The 20,614-nt window shown below is 44.6% G+C and overlaps 1 protein-coding gene across 1 annotated transcript; it reads right to left on the bottom strand.

Moving 5' to 3' along the window:
• Positions 1–5,739: 5,739 nt before the first annotated feature.
• On the bottom strand, positions 5,740–19,726 carry LOC126561873 (uncharacterized). The gene is made up of 6 exons (XM_050218227.1): positions 19,564–19,726; positions 19,201–19,332; positions 7,502–8,794; positions 7,108–7,298; positions 6,487–7,030; positions 5,740–5,852 (listed from the first exon to the last, which is right to left on the bottom strand). The coding sequence occupies exons 1-6, from the start codon at positions 19,715–19,717 to the stop codon at positions 5,740–5,742; spliced, it is 2,427 nt and encodes an 808-aa protein (XP_050074184.1). The 5' UTR covers positions 19,718–19,726.
• Between the last annotated feature and the right edge of the window lie 888 nt (positions 19,727–20,614).

Genomic DNA, 20,614 nt, shown 5'->3' with positions numbered 1-20,614 from the left:
GTCACGGTGAACATTGGAAGGACTTTGGCGTTTGATAGAGCCATCGACAGCATTTTACGTTCTAGGATAATAGAAAACGTCGCTATTCCCTGCGGCGTTCGGTGTGCCCTATTAAGCTGTTATGTCTATGATAATGGACTCCCATCACTTTTGGGGATGAATTGTTAGAGAATTTATTTATTTTTGGTTTGAGTAAGAGTCTCCTTTTTTGTGTCTGTTCTAGAATTATATAAGCCGAATCGAATCGGCTCTTGCTTCAAGTAGTCTAGAATTACATGTCTTCGATGCAAAAATAGGCTATTAAGAAAAACTTGATTAGAGTTGATTTAGTAGAGAAATCTTTTAATCAAAAATTACTTAAAACAGTACTTAAAACCGGCAACAATTTGTCACTGAAAAATTTATTTAAATGGCTTCAAAATAGATCAATTATTCCTAAAAACATCATACATCAACATGCTCAGCAAACACAGTCTAATATCTGTATGGTGTAGATCATCGCTGTGCCAGTCATATTTTTGAATCTGCCAGCGCTTATATCATTCCGTCAACCACAAAATTTTAATCACCATAGTTTGCCAAACTTTGAGGAATTTTTACAGCACCCCGTTCCCATTGTTGACACCGGAAAAAAACACACACACAAACCAATGCCAGTTGAGCAATTATTTCCTAATTGCTGTACAATTTGCCGCGGCAGTGCCAAATCATCCTGTCTGCCGCCTCCCTAGATTCGCACAATTTCACGATCATCCACACGAACATGGCCGTTACATCCGTAAACGAAGATCGTTTGCTAGCCAAATCGTTTTTGTTTGTTGTGAAAATAAACAAACATACCGTGGGTTTGGTGCTTCATCTCTACGTGTCGTGGCAAACGTTGCCGGTACACTTGCTCGATTTGGCAGAAGAAAGATAACGCGCTTGCTCATTCGCATAGGAATACTAATGAATGTTTACTTAGTATGAGATTGTTGGAAGTCGGAACACCGTAGATGGGACCCTCCTAGACGTGGTTGGTCAGCGAAATCAATTAGAAGGAATCGATCTCACTTTTTGCGGTTTACATTGTCCACAACACTGTTTTGTGCTTGATGACACTCGATACGATCTGCTGTGTGTACGATTACAAGAAGCTTATAGTAATCGATAAAAGTTGTTGACAAGTGTCACGAACAGGTGCTGCCCAAATAGTGTGATAGCGACGCAAGTACTTCTATCTGGACATTTATCATTCACAAACACTCGGGCCGGTAGCATGCATATTTCATGCACAAATGGCTGGCTGTCCAGCTCGTCGTTTATGGCTACTGATTACTGCACCTTTTTGACACACTGTACCCCACGATTGACACGATTACGCTACGCAAACACGTGCGATGGATTGCTGCGTGAGCGTTTGTAGAGAAAATGCCACCAAGTCACGCTAGAATCCTTGACGCTTCAAGCCGTATTCCATTTGTCAGGTGTCACACGAACGACTGAGTCACGGTCTCACGCACAGTCTCGTACTGTGCTGCATTATCTCTATCCCAAGACGCACAATGCATCGAATAAAAAGGGACATAAGGCATCACTGTGCATCCTCTCTATCTAGTTGTGATTACGTTTTCCGCTTATCTGACGCACCGAGCAGCAACATGGAAAACACACAGATGCACCAAACTATTTTTCCGGTGGCACAAACACACGCACACTCACACACCGCGACCGCGTCTCCCTTGTGACGACACTTGTGCGTCAAGGAAAAGCAAAACCGTTTCGAAAAATCGCTTATGCTGCACATACAAAAGGCGCGAGTGCGAGAGCAAGTGGGGACATTTTTGCTCACCCATCCTCACCAACGCATAGATTCGACGTTATAAATAAATCACTTCACATATACTTATAGCTCTTACTGGGTGCTCTTGCCGTACCACATGTCCCCACTGCAATGCAAGCCGATTTGCCTTCACCACAGAAGTTACGCTTGCAGAGGAAAACTCATTTTGCACACTCTATCCTACAGTGAGTCGTTTCTACCTCACAAAATTATCCTTAAGAAAGTTGTCATACCTTCCACACATTTGCACTGCTGCTGAATATCAAACTCTCCCTAGTATCGTGCCGGAAACGCGTCAAACACATTCCGTTCGGCAATGCGAGCGCGCAATTCGCAAGCCTATGCGAAAGGACGGTCCGATCGTGACTGAGCTGTGAGCGAGCCGACTCGCATCGATGCTGGTGATGGGGAACTCTCTGCGATGCGAAACGTTCAAGTCCCCGTCCAGATGTGGTGGATTTTTTTTTTGCTTTCCTTGTACGGTGCGGTACGCGAGAGTGTGCAAAACATTTGAAGGCGAATAGACCGTGTCTGGTTCGAACGGTCTGGTCTTAGAATATTAGCAGCACATTTTGTTTTTCTTTACACACCACAATCTCCGTTCTAGAGCAAAACGAAACATAACACTTCCTGGTTGTTTGGAGCAAACTGACGCTACCTACCCAACAACGGTGGACCTCACGCTCAGCACCACAAACGCACTCAGGAACACAGGATGTACGGCAGCTGTGTCACCCACCACCCAGCAAGGGGGTGAGCACTAGCAGTAGTAGCGTCCGGACGTCCCAATCGAACGATGACGACCATCGGTGAAGGGCTTTTTGGACGCAATCCTTGTGGGTGCCCCACCAGGACACATACGGCTAACGATAGCGCCACATTGACGTGTTTTCATTTCACAACTGTGCGCTAACTAGTGGCACTACTGCATTATCCTTTGCTTCTTCTGGTGATGCATCATCATCAACAGCATCCACCACCCTGAACGAACCACCAGGAACGGAAAGTTTTATTTGCCCTGTGACACGGTTTTTCACTAAGCGAGCCGACCCGACTAGAGTACCGACCATTGACCGAGGGAATACTGAGCAATTTGTTTTTCGCTGGGAGATTGCAAACTCTGCTGCTGCTGGTGCTGCTGCTACTGCTGGGTGCTTCTGCGCACTAAGAAGAGGTAAGAGCAGCACAACCATACGAATACCCGGTCGTTTTGTGCGTTGGTGGTGGATATAGAGCTTTTGAGAAGTGTTTAATTCTACATAAATGCACTTAAAAACTGCAACACATTTCTTCGATCTTTGATAGAAATTCTAAAAATTCTAATGTTAGGAACTATTCAAAGTAACTGCTTGTTTGGGTCTATTATGAGTCATTAAGAGCAAGCCACCGTTTAAAACTTCGGTGCTTTTGCATACTCTTTGATAGAAATGTTATTTGTCGCCTTTATCTTTCTTTAAAATTTAAATATTTCATTTAGGGATTTACTCTAGAACGCGTTATTAGCTTTGTCAGTCACGCTTATTTGTATACAAATTAGCTTAGGGTTTATGGTTGTTACACACAAACGTCGTCAACCGGACAGTCGACTCCACTAAGCAACAGCACTGATAACGGAAAACGCTAGATCATATGATAACCAATTTATGAACGGCGCCATAAACTTAAACCTTTAAACGGTTGTCTTCTCATACAGCCTGGCCCATTAGCTGATGTGCTAATGCGCGTTACCATCGTCGGGCGGTAATTGTAAATGCAAATTATTTTTGGAGGAAACTGCAATCGAGCGTTATTAATGCATCATTGTTTAATAAATAGAGCGCTTAATCGATCGTTTCCTTGAAACGTTTATTATGCTGTGTTTACATTACTCTCTGCTTGGAGCTTCAAAAACAAACCAATTTCAAAACCAATTCAAAAACTTCATATTAGCTTCTCCTCAAGATCTCTCCCCAGCTATCTAACTATAAATACGATCGTCCATCTTACACCCATATGTATGAATCTCAAGTGGACACAATTTATGCGTGTTCGCACAACCGTGACCTCGCTCAATCATGATGCTCGGTACGGTGAAATATCGGCCACTGCTCAATTTACGGTCAGCTTCAATCTTCAATCCCGTCCCGATCATGCTCACGCTGCCTCAAGTGCCATCCACATGGAATGCGAGCATCAGAACGAAGCACCAGAACGAGCTGTGTAAGCTATCGTAACCGCCCCCAGCCATTTTGGCGTGATAAGCAGTGCGATTGTTTTTTATGGTAATGGAACACAATCGAAAAACGCAAGCCTACTTCAACTGAGATTAAAATGGCAAAACGGAAGCACTGTTCTGGTGGCAAAAACAAGCAACGATGTTAAAGAATCGAAAGAGATGTGATATTTTCATCTGGGGGGGGGGGGGGGGGTAGGGTGGGGGGGGGGGGGTTTAAAAAGTTAAGAAACAACTCACAGCTGAGTTTGGTTAAAATTTGTATTTTACACGTTCTGTCAGCACCACACGCCGTGGCGCATCATTTGTAGAATATATATATTAGTTTCGTTTAAATTATACGTGTGTTCGTTTCTACTAACTCGCTTAACGCTTATCTTAACCATTCCATCCTATGCGTCGGTTGTAGCGGGAACAAAAAATGGCCAAATATGATTTGAACGCTCAGGAAGAATGTCGATGCTTCCGGATGCCGATCGAAACGAGATAGGGAAGGGCAAAAAAGGGATCCAACGCTACGCATCTACACTATTGGAGTGCATCATTCAACGACTTGTACTCGATAAGCGAATCCGGGACTTGTGTGTGTGTATGACATCTCCTTTCCCTCTCTCTCTCTCTGTCAAAACCCCGTCGATGAACCAGGCTTCCAATAGAAGGCTTAACTTCTACCAAGTGGCATCTACAGAAAAAAGTATTCGATTTTTTAACTTTAGACTTAATTGTCCACCACTGATCGAACCACTTCCATCTGTCGCTGTCGCGCTACACTTATCAGTGTAATCCTAGCTCGGGTTGAACCAGGTCTAGTCGATAGTTGGTTGTTTAAATAAATAAATTTCCTCTCCAAGGTAATCCCTTTCTGCACTCGGCTCCTACCTGTGTTGTGTTGAGCAGTAGAAAGCTAGAAAAACCAAATAAAAAATTGAAACATCCTACCGGCATGTCAAATCGTGCCCTATCGTAGAATCCATTAAGAGTTTTGTTTGTCCCTTCAACAACCAAGACAAAGCTGTGGGAGTGTTATCAAGTGTTTCCCGCAATTTCCTAACTTCCGGACCATTCCGGAAAAGCTTTCGTTTGCTGCTCAGGATACACTATCTTTGCACTAACAATATTAATTTATCGCACTGCCTACAATAACCGTATACGCTAACCTTACTAATGGACGATAAATAGATGGAACGGGGTGTTTTTTTTTTTTTGTTTTGCTGGGATGATGTAATTATGCTGCTAGTGTCTACGTTTTTCGCCTTAATTTCTAGAATTCCTCCTACTCCTTGGAATGATAGTTTCACGTCTTTTTCAACGTTATAATTGTGTAGTATAAAATCGGGAATCATTAAAACGGTTTACTCGCCCTCAACCGAGCTTAACCCCCTGCCAAAGTGCGACAACCTTCACTAGCTTCACTAGCTAGCCCGTACCAGAGGGAGGGTTGGTTCGAGTCCTCCATTCGCCTATCGTAACGGTGTGGCCTTTATTTACAAAACTAGCACGGATACCTTTTAACCTCGCACGCAGTACAACCTACGGGACGGCGACCTTGTGAAGCAAAAGCCGGCGACCATGTTCAAAGGTAAGAAATTGTGAAAGAGCAAAACAACGCGAACCGTGCCGCGATATGGCGCGAGCGAACCGGCACGGTTCCTTATTTCGCGGGTACCACCACTTCCTGGACGAGAGTGCTCCTCGGGTCCTGCACTTATGTTCGTGACCAGTGTCCACCGGTGATGCGGCTCGTTCTACTCCTTGGTTTTGACATGACGACCGGTACGATCGGTGCAAGGACGTTGTTGTAGGCGGGCGCCGGGCATCCTGTGGAAATGAGTTGGAGAAAATGGGGAAATGGAATGAGTGAGTGAGCAAAGAGGGAACAAAAAGAAGAGAAAAACAACAATTGGAAACATCGAAGCTACTCATTTCCCGGCCTCTGAACGGTTAAATAAATAATCATGTGGAGTGGCATTTAATAATCAAACTTATGCACAGCTCGGACAGAATAGAAAGGGCAAAACACAACGTGTATTGTTTGGTTCGCTTTTTTCCATGATTCTACCAGCCACCAGGACGCGATTTTCACCTGGTTAAATTATTTAACTCCATTTAAACGACGAGAGACTATAGACAGCGTCGCTCACAATGGCAGGTGCTTTTGAGGATGGGGTTGGTAGTTATATGTTTTATTTTTAAACTACATGCCATTGTGTCCCATATGGACACAAATAGGGGTGCGAGTCTTAAGGCTGGTAACATGTGATGGTGCGTTGGAAATAAAATCGATTGCTGAGAGCGACAGCGACTATTTGCGGAATCATTACGCCATGTTTCCTTTGGGAGGGATCGTCCCCGTTCGATGAGGTATTTTTTCCGTCCCCGACATGCCCCATATGTGCATTAGAAAATTACAAAACATCATTAATGGGAAAGCTCTCCCGCTTTGAATACTTACGGCAAACAGAACACCGGTCCTCATCACTACCATCACCGCATCCATCCCGTCCAGAGCACACAATTGCCGTCGATCGGCAACGTCCATTACCGCAACGCATCGGACAATAGTTACGGCCCCGCGCCGTAGGACCGCTCAGCAACTTTACGAAGAAATTCGGCACTGCCCGCGAACCGCACAGATGCGGCGGCTCATCACTTCCGTCCCGGCAGGATACGATCGCGTTACAGTACTCGTACTCCGGTAAACATTCACCACTGCGGCACATGAACGTGTGCTCCGGACATTTGCGCGACTTGCGAAAATCGCACCCGACCTCATCCTCACCGTGCGGGCACTGTGCCTTACCATCGCAGATACCGGCCCGCGATATACAGCGGCCACTTTTTTCACACCGGAACGATAGCTCGGGACAGCTGTTCGAGCGTTGGTGTGTGATGTTTGATTTTAGCGAGAAGTTGCACTCTTCGTCTGAGGCATCACTGCAATCGGGTCGTCCATCGCACACAAAGAACCAACTGATGCAGATTCCACTCGAGCGGCACTGAAAAGAAAATTGTATATTAGATGTGTGTTTGTGTTTGGAGCAAATTTGTTTTACTGAGCACAAAAACTACGAACCTGGAACGTTCCTCGGGAGCAGCCGGTGTTGGTGGCACGGCAAGAATCATCCGGCGTGCGGTAGGAACAATCACAGCGTCCTTCCTCGTTACAGTAGCTGTAGGGATCGGCCAGTTGGCATTGTTCGCTGCTGGCACAGTTTAACCCTAATGACACTGGACCATCTCCCAAATCAACGCGAGTGCGTATTCCTGTGCATATAAAGACGAATATTTGAGATTAGCAAAATTAAACGCCCCATCACGTGTAGCGAACGTTTGAAATGAAATGTAATCAGCGCCACCTAGCGGATTGTCGTAACCACACTGCTGTGGCGCAAACATCTCACATCTAGATGGCGCTCTGCTCATTTTCAAAATCTTTCCTCAACGCTTTCCTCAACGATTGCACTTACTTGCAGTCGATGTTGCAACCGTCGTAGTTGATATGGGAGCTTCCGGTTCCATCGCTGTCGTGCGGCTAGCCAATCGTACCAACGTTTCTGTGGTCGTGTCTACCGACTGTGTGTCTAAAATTTCGTTATCACGCTCCGAGTGTCTGGTCGTTTCACGTGGTTCGAATCGATCTTTCATGGTGGTACTCTTCTCCACAAGCTCGTCCACCTCATCCTCGTCGAAAATTTTCGAGTCTTGACGGCGCAGTTGCACATCGTGATACTGCTCAATAACCTCAGTCGTTGTCATTTCCTTCGCATCGTTCGATTCCGTGTTTGAGCGATCGGTCGAAGGTACGATTGTTGTATCTTCGCTGCGTTCAGTACCGGCAGCACTGGTGACAGTGACTTCTTCCTGGATCAACGATGCAGCTTGCTGTGTAGCATCATCGTCCGGTGCCACCGTACGATCATATTCCACAATCTCTACCTCATTCTCAACGTCACTTGGTTCCGTATCGAATTCCATGTCAGTCGTAGTTGCTTCATTTTCTCTTGCGATCGTTGTGATCTCACTACGGTCCGTCGGGAAAGGATTATTTGAAGGAGACAAAATTTCGAGCGTCATGTCTGTCGTAGTATCACTGTTCTCTAATGGATCCTGTTCCCGTTCCTGTGTGGTGATGGCTTCAGCTATTTCGGTAGCCCACTGTGCAGCAGTTGTAGTTGAAAGGGCATCGGCAAGTTCTTGCTGTTTAAACTGTTCCTCAACTTCCTTCTCGAGGTTCGAATACTCGTCCGTGTTTTCATACTGCTCCATGCCGCTAGTGGTTGTCACACGATCCCCTTCACGATAGTTACCGGTCGTGATTTCAATGAAGTCCGTCGTACTGATACCATCCTCTTCCGAACCTGCAGATTGGTATTCGGTCGTAATGTGCTCCTCGGCCGAAGCGAACTGCTCATCCTGAGCATCATCTTGCTGCACAATATTATCCACCACGATCACATCGTCCTCAGTCGTGGTCGACATCCGATCGATCGAACCTAGATCACTTTCTTCCTTCTCGACAGTTTCGACAGCAGCGCTTTGTTGTTGGGGCTTAGCGATAGCGGGGAATAGCTCCTCCTCTACCTCTTCCACCGGAGCAGCCATCGTTACTGGTTCCGTCACACAGGTCGGTCCATTTTGGCGTGCCGGCGATGTGCACTGGCAGCGGCCGAACAGGTTCGGGATTAGGAAGTCACAGTGACTTTCCTTGTCCCACATCCGGCAATGTGCGTGACTGTAGCAAACCGTTCCCGGCTGGGCGGCTGTAGAAGAGAAGAGCAAAACAGCGTGATAAATGATAACGATTAAAAAATAGGTACAACTATCCACATAAATGCGAAACATTTGACATTCGGCTGTGGCGTCGTGCGAACGTAGATTTAATTTATGGGTACGCGTTTCCCGACATATCGATGCCGATTTTCAATTTCCGGTCACAAAGTTAAGCGCGCACGAGTTGAGAGGGGGAATACAAGTGTTTTCAATTAAATTATTAGAATCATACACGGTCACCGGTTAGCGGGCTAATAAATGAATGCATTTTTGCATACGTCCAGAGGTTAGAAAGAGTGGACGTTGGGGATTATGCTAAGGGGTGACGAGGTTATAAGCCGATGCTACTGTCTGGCGTACGGAAATTGAAAACGGAAGCCAATTCCATCGATTGAGAGACACTGTCGATGCAGTGAACCGAACTAAAACAAATCTAACTCATTAGCTTTTGAATGAACAAAACGATAACAGTTTGGTATGTAGGTGGTGGTGAAGGTATGTGTGAAGAGAGTTCTGGTTGAAAGCGTCTTATTCCATTCGCAAAATAATGTTTTGAAATCATATCTGCTAAGTGATGTTAATCATACACCATCATTTACAAGACACTCTACCTTGCTTCCAGCACTTATCCTAAGACCTCTTCTTCACCGCCAGTTCCATTCCACACCACTTATGCGTGTCAAATTTCCAGTAAGCCACCCGTTACGGAAGGGTGACATCATACCGGGCAATGAATTCCCGGAGTTGCTAGTTAAGCTAACCTTGCTAGTTGACCTACATAATTGAAACCATTCCCAGGTGAAAGAGAGAAACATACTGATACACACACACACAAAACACACAATCATACAGTAAGTGCATAACGCAAGAAGTTGTACGCAATCTGGAAGTGAAATTATGTCACCTAGCCACTCGAGCCAGTCACTATTCCACTGACATAAATCGAGCAAAGCCAACAGGAAGGTACCGGAAGCGATTTACGTACCATTCCGTACCACAGAATCTCCCTATTTACTGTGGTGCAAAACCTGGGTTTGGTGCCTAGACGATACGGCAAATATCGCATGAATGCATTCATTGAGAAATTGCACACCGTATGCTGGCCGGCCTGGGGCCCGATCTGGTTCGCATCTTCTCATACCACCACGTCTTGCAACCGGGAGCACGCGATCATCGCGAGTGGATAAAATTTCTGCACAAGCCACAATTCACATCCGTAGCATCTTCTGGCTGAGATTGGGAGCGGGAAATGAGGCAAAGGGTTGCGCGGATCGGGTGGGAAGTTGTGCAGCTCTTGACAGTATGTCATAAATTAGCAGACACTTTATTAGTCGCAAGTAGTGGTGAAGTGTTTTGCAACTGGATATGGTGTGATTATCGGTGGTAATAACTCACCAGACAGATCCGATTTCAGGGCTGTTTATTTAGGACATTTTCACGGATAAATGCGAGAACAATGTGTGCAGTTGGACGTGAGAAATACAATGGCAAAAAGACCTTTAACAATCAAAAAAGCTTTACTGATTAAAACTCGTTTCAAAATGAAAATTTCTCCTAATCAAGCAGACCAATTTGAAACACTTATCCCTCACAAAGCTATTACAGGTAATTCTTATCTAAGGGCCATGTAATGATCGATCATAAACCATTGCTATAAGATAAAAGAATGATATGACGCTAACGAAAACCACTTGGCATCGATAAATAGCTCTCGTCACGCAATGATGAGCCTGGCTTCTATCATCGCTTACGGTTCAATCCCACCAGGCAAGAAGCCAACCCTTGAGCCGAGAAACTCATCCACTCACAACAGGTAATTACCATATCGACCAAATGGGGGAAAATCCCTTTTCCCATAACACCATAACCATGTTGCCGAGAGGCGATTCAATCAATCGCCCTTTTACGCTTACCAACACGGCGTAAATGACCGCTTGGCACGAAGCGGATCCAATTGCGCGATAACGCATCAAAACAATTACACTCTGTCAACCGCATCAACGAGCCACCGGCAGGATAATCATCAAACAACAAATGATCCGTTGCACGGAGATGACACATTGTCACACTCGGCCGCATCCTCCTGAAGGTGGAAACTTGATACTAGCTAGAAGGCACTATTCACACGTCCTGACCTTGATTTGTGACACGATTTTGTATGACACCGCACAGCACAAACCTCTTCTTGGGGCCCTTTTTGCAGTGATTAATGACGGCAAAAATGGTTCCATTCTCCCAAACGTGGAGCATAATTTGAGTTTGTTATGCAAATTGTGTGCGTGTCTTTTGTTCTGCTTGCTTTTGCTGCTGCTTTAAGAAGATCGCGTTTGCATTTCAATCCCGGTAGGTCGGTATAATGAACATCAAGTCCGAGCGATGCAACAGGCCTGCCCAGAAGCTCGAGCTAACTAGGCTAGGGATTGGGTGGATGGCTTTGGGTTGGTTGAGATAAAAATTAACCCACTTTTATGCAGATGGTCCTCCTCCCCGCGGTAGTGCTTTTATTCACGCATGGGACTCTATGCAATGAAAGTTACCCAAAACGAGGGAGCAGAAAAGATAAGTATGAGAACGATTGTTAGTGTAAAGGCAATGGGAGGGCTTTTGTTTTGAGGCTGGTAACTGGGAATGGCGCTTTCTTTGCATTCTTTCAGTCGGAATTTGATTCAATCTTTTGGCAGTTTATGCTCGGTTTCTATCAAATATTTATATAGGAATGATACTGGAATAATTTATAGCATCAAATAAGAATAAATTTAAAATGAGCAGAAATTATTTATTCTTATTAGATAGATTCAGATTAAGTCGGAGAAATTAAGCAAGCATAACAATGAGTATTATATGAAGCAAAGAACAGATCTACAATAATGTTGTGAAGGTCAAAAAGATTACTTTCTAACGGCTAATTGTTATAGCTTGGACCTGCTGATAGGTCTTCTGCTAAATAGTAACCAAATTTGAAATATAATTACTCTAGTATTTAAGTACATTTAATCGTGACTAAAAAGAAAAAACAAATTTTGCTTGAGCAACGCTTTTATTCAGTCTTAACCACACGAACTATTCCAAGACTAGGCTAAAGGGCCTAAATCTACTCATTAAAACTACGATCCCTTTTTTCCTTTCCGTAATGAAATTATTAGCATGTCAGAAGCATAACAAAAAACCTACATACAGTAAACTAAACGCAACAAAAGAGAAAATCCTCTAAACTCTAGCGGCCGTTTTTTTGTTTTTTTGTGCAGCAAGTAAAGGCTAGTAGCAGCACCACACCAAGTGTAAGCTAATTTGAAGACTCTATTAGGTAGCAGCGTCCAGCCCTTTATTAAAACATTTGTCCACCCGTCATTGTTCCGAATGGCTCGGTGCACCGGCGTTTCACTTTTCTTTTGCTTTCATTTGTAACCGCGACCTTTCTCTTAGCTGATAGGTGTCGAAGAAGGCTTCAACACCACCAACGCCGACACTATTATTGTTGAACAAATCTCACCTCTCGCCTTCCATCTTCCCGTGTTTTTGTGTAATCCATAGCAAATCGGTCGGATAATGAGGTACACACCGCACACTAGGCGCGCACATAGAATGAGCGGCAGCGGCGGCAGGTTTTTTTTTTCGAACAGACCACGTGCTCGGGAGGCCTGCCAAATGGAGGTTTGCAATATTGTGCTAAAAACACTCTGACACACTTCAAGCCGAGCTTTAGAAAGAAAGTTGCTTGCCTGCTTATGCTGCTAATGCCTTTTAATGTCCTTTTCATTAGGTGTTCACATTATGGGGAGCGCTGGAAGCCGACAGACAATTATTAGATAATTCAATCCAACTGTAGATTGGATGTGTTATTCAAAGTTGAAAGTACACTCGTATGAAGTAAAAGGGACAAAAGAGATAATTAGAATAGCGAAACAAAAACAAACTCATTAGTCGAGATATCATACCAGCAAATGCTTTGGTCAACCAGTGAATTCTTTGCAAAATATCACCAGTCTGCAAATTTGCAACTCTCGATAATTCTTAGACTCTTCGGAATGAAAAAGAAAAGCGTCACCAAAAGGCTCATTATCGGGTGATGCTCCTCGGCATGGGCAAAGTTATGCAATTTAGTCTCCGAGCTACATCGTGAGCTTAATCCACGCCTGTTCTGATCCCAATCAGTGACGTTGTTGGAATGCCTTGTTCGTGCGTTCTATGAGAAGGGAGAGGAATTTCCTTGCTGTTCAAGGAATGGATTTAAGAAATTCCGATGCTGTGGATATGGCATGGGAAAATTATTTACCCATTCTTTACCGCAGACATTTTCCTGGTGGTTCCTTCTCATTAGGAAAGAAGCTCTGAGATTGCTTTGCGAGATAAGGAAGTCCTACCGATAACACTCTTAGTAATGATGGGGGTTGACTCCTGATGAAACCTTGGAAGGAAAACTCTGTTTTGTTTGCTCATGTTATTCACCAACATAAAACAGTCTTTGGTTGAGGTGTTTTGCACTCGAAATTGGTTCATACAAACCCGCCCACTACTTATCGAAAAATGGTGTTGATTTGGTTCATTTTCATTCCAGTTCCATCTCGAGTGATTTGTTAATTGGAACCGGAATTCACGTCACATTTCGCTCAACCAAACCCCGACGATGATCTCGGATGTGCCCTAAATTGTAGGATAAACCCCCTCGATTGAGCTACTTCATACAACATCCCAGCCTAAGGGCGGCGCGATAAGGGTGTCAAGAGTTTTAATAAATCCCTACCATCCCGTTAGCCTGTTACAAAAGGCGGCATTAACTATCGTTGTAAAACCACAAAATGCGCATCTTTTGTTTCGTTGTTTCTCCCAGACCCAGGTGTCTGAACAAAAAGGGTAGCAATAATTGAAGCAAAAGATCCACAGATCCAGCTTCAAACCACTGCGAAGGTAATCGAATATCCGCTCCGTTTTGTTGGCGATCGAAACCGAAGAAAACAATTCTTACGGTACGGTGCGGGAGCAAAATAAAATCAGAAAAATGCCACAAATCCCGCACCCCGACAGGGTACCACCGATGGCGGTGTAAGGGCAGTGTTTTGGTGATGGGCGTTTGTTGAATTATGTAATTTTCGTGATCATTACCGCCTTATAATGGAGCACACTTGATGCCCCGGTGTGCATCATCGGATCCGGCGATGGCGAGACTTCTGTGTACGGACACTCTGTGTACGGTCCGAAACACTGAAAGCCGCGAACGGAATGCAATGCTCAAGGTGCTCGGTTTCGGTTGATTGGAAGCCACAGGTTGGTTGGTCTGATGGAGTGTGTTTTTGATTATAATTTGCCACTCCTCCATTCTTCCATTCGCTCTCGCGGGAATCGGTCAACCGGCCAGGTGAGCTTCGCCGGGATGGTACGCCCTTAAATGGGAGTTTGTTCCCTACTTTGCTACTTGGCAGAGGACCTACCGGCAGGAAATGTAAGTGGAAAGCTCATCCGGTGCAGAAAGTTCAAGTTCACGACCGGCACGCTGCACCAAGGCTAGATTTCTTACGGCTGTACCATCTCGACCTCGCCGGATAAGCTGAAGCTAAACTACATTAGCATATACATTGGCCGGTGGGTAGTTACGGTTTTTTTTTGTTTCGTTTCATCTCTTAACGCAAAATGCAAGAACGAAGAACGTGCTCGGAGGATTTTTTTTTAGCATTCGTTTTTTTCTTAATAGAATTAGCTGGTTTCACGTCTGTTATTAGACGTGTGTGCCGAATGGGTAGTCGGTAGTAATCTATGTTGAAGGGTATATCAAAATTAATATCCTACTACACTGTGCAGTAGAGCAGTTTATAATATCTGTATTGAGTGGGAGATTCTAGAACAGGGCTTGTGGTGGGTATAAAAGTGAATGAAGTGCAATTATTACGATTAACCATAATAGTTTACTTAAAACGATCGTTTACGGCGTGTAAACTATAGTTCTTGCTCACTACAGCTTAAATTAAACGGGATTTCTAACATAAATCAATCAAAAGAAAATTGTGCAATTATGCATCGATCGAATCAATGCATTTTACTTAATGGAGCTTTTAAATAGCTTTTAAACAGCGCTGGGGTTATAAAACAATATATATAATACACAAGAGCATTTTTAAATTTACATATCTAACGTACAATACGGCACTGGACCGTAATAATCAATCGTAAATAAATAATGTACATAAAATGCAACTAAAGCAAAGGGCAGCCCGGTAGTGTAGACGACAAAGGCGCCGGTCTTCAAACGGCACGATCGAGGTTTAAATCTCATCCGATTCCTTCGTAGTCAGGAATGAATATCGGCAAGTCTAGTTAGCCATTCGATGGCCGGCATGACCTTAGAGGTCGTTGTTAAGCCAAGAAGAAGAAGAACCACTAAAGTTTATTTGATTCGATTCACACCGCAGGACTTGGATTCAAATCTCATCTAAACCGATCCCACTAGATAAGATTGACTAAAGAACAACGCCATCAGATTGCGAGCGTGGCATAGTTGAAGAACTTTAAACCTGTTCTATAATTTTTCAGATATTTTTATACGGTCATCAGTATAATTTGCTTGCTTCTTTAAATGTTTGACTATTTTTAAAATAGATGAAAGCCGCTAAGCAGTATGAAAATCATTTATTAATAAATTTTAGCTTTCTAAGAGTTACCTTAAAACAATATAATTGAAACGCTTCAGTGCTTTATTTTATAACCTTTAATATAAATCAATTTCAAATACTTTCTACCATGACGACTACCGTAAAAAAATACAAATAAACAAACAAACAACTTCCTCTCCAACTCTTACCATACCTTGTTAATCATGACGAATGATGCGCAATAAAAAATCCAGTACATTACCACCCTCAATCTGGTGCACAGCATAATTTGTGCAACACCATTACGGCGGTGAACGCGTGGGAAAATGAATGCGTTTTTTTGCCGATAGCTCCGTTTTCGAGGTCACGACACGACTTTGGCTTGGAGGTTTTGTTATTTTTGGGGGTACGAAAAAAATAATTTTGGCACAAACTACACAAGCCAAAACTGTTGCGCGAAGTTTCTTTGCAACTGCGAATTTCATGCCATAGAATCGGGATCATGAAGTGTGCCGTGACAGTGGGAGAAAGTGTTTGGTGTGCGAAAAAAGTTTCACTACGTCCACAACGGTCAAGATCATAGGTTGGAGTGTTTCGGGCCTCAAGTTGATGATATTAATACCAATGCTTCCACATCTACCGCACAGAAGCTACTACTTAAGTACTAAAGGTTAGCGCAATGCGTATCCTGTTTGGCCTGCTTTGACGGTTTGAAATTGAAAACTCACTTTCACTCATAGGTTATTGTGCTGATCGGTGATCGGTATTGTTCTGTGCAGATTTTGATGGTTCCGTTTCCGGCGTGAAAGCGAACCCCAAATCGAAAGGGAGTTATAAACTCTTGATCCGTGTGTACCCGGTGCTTTTATTTGCCCGTACGTCTGTTCGATTATTTTCTGCGTATAATTATTAGTAGCGGCCTATTGTGACTTCCTGTGGCATTAAAATAAGCCGGTTATGTGTGTATGCATTTAAGCCGATCCTACGATCGGAAGCAGAAAATCGATGCAAATTAGTAATGGAAGCAAAATCTATCCATAACGATCAGGGTGGATGACCTGTACGTTCGTTTGGTGAGTAATTATCTCAAGAAACAAATTTCGCCAGAGGGATACTGGTTACGATAAAATGTCAACTACAATAATTCAACTCTCGCAACTGATCTACCATTTTTTTGCACTCAAATCCGGGAATTACGTTCCGATTTGCTCCACATACCTAATGGAATAGTTGAGGCGCACCAATCGATAATGGACAGGCAAAAATGGGGGTTAAACGATGGTTGCATGGGTACTTCTGCCGGTCATCTTCTGCATCACCACCGGCAGCAGCAGCAGCAGCAGCAACAACAACAAATGCCCCAACCATTTTTGCTCCCATTTTTGCTTACCATCAACCGAACGCCCGGGCCGCGTGCATGTGTGGGTCTGTTCATTATTTCGGTAAAACAGCACTAATCGTCCACCATTACTGTCGCTGTCGAGCGAGATTTCTCCCCAACGGCCACACTAACGCCGGTGTAGGGTGTGGTAGGTCCTCCTCATATCCCCCAAGACCCAAGTTTCCCTCTTCCCGTGACAGAGCACTTGGACTCGTGCAAACCGAAATTGGACCAATCTGTTGCCCACTTATGCCGTGGGGTCGGTGGATATAAAAATCCATTCCAGCATAAGTGGAGTTCGGAAAACTCCTGCTGGCAGTCGCTGCCGGGTGGCCGGTGTGGCCGTGTTGTTGATGATGGTGCAATACCATTGTTCCGGGCGGTCACTAGCTCAGCAGTAGCCGTTGTCAACGTCACACATAAAACGGAACAAGCGTCGTCGCTCATTAGGTCGTTTGATGGACCAGGTCAGGTTGACATAGAACACAGGGGGCTCTCTCGGTGGCGAGTTAAATTACGCGTAACATTCGTACGGGAACGAGCGGTCGGTCTGCTTTGTGCCCGTCTTCTTCGAGTCCGCATGTGCTCCGAGCAAAACCGGAACACACGCATCACGCGAATGAATGGTTGCACCGGGCAGCACCGATTAGCAGCTTTTCCATTTCCGCCTTGGAGGCATATTCGCCGGTAACTGGTGGCGAGCATCATATGTTTGAGGGAAAGAAAGATAGGCAGCAACAAAAACACATATTCGCCAAAACAAACCGTGAACTCCATTGTCCAGATAAGGCTTAATCACACATCCAGCTTATTAGCGTCTCCCGCATTCGACTAGTCAATGGCCATGATTGGAGGCAATTTTCCAAATCTCCTCACCGAAAGAAATGAACTCTGCCCAGAGAAGACCGCACAACACCCATACGGCACCGCCTGAACTAACGCCTGTCTATCTACAGGGGGGTAAAAGTTTTTCTCCCGCATTCGAATCATAGTTCAAGAAGAAGATGGTCATCGATTGAACGGTTGAACGCGTGCGATGCGGAATATGTATTGTCGATATCTTTACGGATCAATGCCATTGTTCTTGTACGCCCTCATTATCTCCAGTGGGATAAATAGTTGGGGCAATTCTTGCTGTGACCTGGTGTGAGAGTCGGCGCAGGCAAAACGGTTCCTGTTGCTAAAGCCGACCAGCAATTAACGAGCCAGCGAGTCAAATTGCTTAAGGTGCTTGCTTTGAACAAAGGGACGAAGAAGCTAGAAGGAACCATGTGAAGCAATAAACTATTTTATTCCACCAGACCAGAGTGACATGGAGTCTGAATCGGTTTTTTAACGAGACTAAATAAATTGAATTTATTGCAAACTAATTGTTGCTTCAAGATATCTGGACACATATTGTCCAAGAGACAAGCCTTGAAGGATGCTAAATGTTTTAATACATCCTGTTTGTATGTACATTTGCGTCCGCTAGGAGCATCAAGAACATGCAAATCAAAACTCCATTAAACTGTACATCGATAAACTTAAGCGACATTCGAATGGACATGTCTATTAAATGCGTTGCAAAATCGCATCATCTAAACTGCCCATAAATAACGATTGTCCTGTCATGTCGCTTGTCTGCATTCTTCAAACTTTTGTCCTATCGCGAGTCGCGAGTGTTTTATCCCGACCCACGTGGTAGCAATGTATTTCCCACCAAAGGGAACATACAATCAGTCAAACGCTCAAACAGAATGGTTCTTTCCTTACCGAGCGAAGGAGACGTCAATCAATCCCATTGAAATCGATGCCAATTCCACCAATTCCGTCAGCTTATCGATGATACTTTAAGGTCTCTAGCGTGGTGGGCCCAGACGTGTGAGTAATTGATCCATCCAGCGCCGTCACGATTTGCTGCTACAGGTTTCCGCCTCGATCGTGTGTACGGAAAATGAAAGCTCAACCGAAAGGTGATTCATAATGTTTGCGAAATTTCTATCCAACGACAGAAGGTCAGTAGAGAAGCAACAAATTTGCATTCGCTTGATTTCCGATGCATCGTTTCGTGATATATGGTGTGCGTTTCGAGCGATGCATTCAAATGCACCTTTTTGCTACAAATGCAAGTGTACGAATGCTAGGCAGAGAAATTCATAAAGTTGGTCATCTTCCGTAGTATACGGCGTGAGGTTCGACACCGTCGATAACGGGGTCAAGTTAGCGAAAACAAGTAGCGTTAGCCTTAGGCTTTGGATGGTGAGGCATGCAGGGATTGAAAAATGATGACCATATCCGAAGGGAATAATTGATACACACGCGAATACACGATTGGCATAACGAGCATGCTGAACGAGGTGCTTGCTTTCATATCCAGGGAAATAGGGGAGAGGAAGAGACGGGTAAAAGGAAACCGTCCGATACTTTGCCTAAATTAGGTGGAAGTACTTACGCGAGAGACAGGTATGTTTGCGGAATTGCAGGAAGCCTCCATCGCACTGGCATCGGCCACCGATGCAGCTGCTGTTTGCCACACGCATCGAACACTGCTCCGACAGACTACACTCGCTCTCGAGCAGTTGAGCTTAACGAGAAACAGAGAGATAGATAGAGAGAAGGAGAATCATTAATTAGATGTAACCAAACAACCGAAAAGCGACCTCCAGCGATGGAGGTTCATCTATTTTGGGGGGAATTTTCGTGTGGATTTGTGACGGCCCCCAGAGACACAGTTTCCCAGGATTCACTTAGCATCTCAACAGGGTGGGAACGGCTGAAAGATCAAGAAATCTTTCTTCTCGAGCGTGATACCTACATGGAAGACAGGAAGACTCGTTGAGCCGCACGTAGAACGGACTGCACTCGCAAATGCCCTCCAGGGTGCAGTAGCTGCCCTTAACGCTGTCCGAGCAGTCCATGTCGTGCTGGCAGGTGTCGCCCAGCATCAAACCGTCCGCGATCAACGCCATCGTGCCTATCATGAGCTGCAAAAGGGAAGAAAGCAAAGAACGAAAGTGTGGAGTGTTAGAGAGAGCGATTGATATCATGGGAAAATTGCTGTGGAGTATTTGTCTAGAATGTGTTGTTGGTGAAGTTTTAGAAGATTTTGACGGAGATGACAGCAGCGCTGGTTTTCAGGTGGCAATACCGGCATTCAAATATCATCCAGATCGTTCCCTTGTTGTGAGGACTGACTATCCAGCTACGTGGTATCGATAAGTTTAGTAAGCCATTTAAGTTTAGTACAAAGTGGCTACAGGATGTTGTTGAAGCATTCTATTGGAGAACTGTATTTTGGGCAAATCTCATTCGAAAGATCAAATACATACTCGATATAGATCGAACATGAGATCTCGAATCACGAATAGAGAAATACGCCCATCTCATTTATTCCATCTAATGAATTAAGCTAGCAACCCGGAGCGTTCTCATACCCATTCCATCTGGCAACACATACGACCCAAGCCTTTTCAGAAGCCCAAACGAACGGGATGGTTTGCCAGACTCTCCTTTAGGAAAAAAGTGCATCACGATTGCTCTGTTCCTCTGGCTCATGCCCGCATAATGAAGCACCTATCGAATTTCCCCGATTGGTGAAATTGTTTGAAAATCCTGCCCCACACAATACTACATTTGTGGATAAAAGCACTCCTATGACCTTCATTCGTGATCGGGCCCAAGCAAAAGTAGGTGCACCGGTCCCGATATGCGCTCCGGGAGAAAGCACATGCAGTAACGTGCGCATGTGCCAGTGTGTGTGTGTGTCTATCCTGTCCAACAGCATCCCCTACGTGAGCGGGGAGATGTTCCGCTTTGGAGATCCACATATGGACTCCGGGCACCAGATTTCATCCAGCTGGCACGAG

The sequence above is a fragment of the Anopheles maculipalpis genome, chromosome 3RL (assembly GCF_943734695.1).
Source record: "Anopheles maculipalpis chromosome 3RL, idAnoMacuDA_375_x, whole genome shotgun sequence".
Taxonomy (NCBI): Eukaryota; Metazoa; Arthropoda; class Insecta; order Diptera; family Culicidae; genus Anopheles; species Anopheles maculipalpis.
This window is presented reverse-complemented; position numbering and strand designations above follow the sequence as displayed.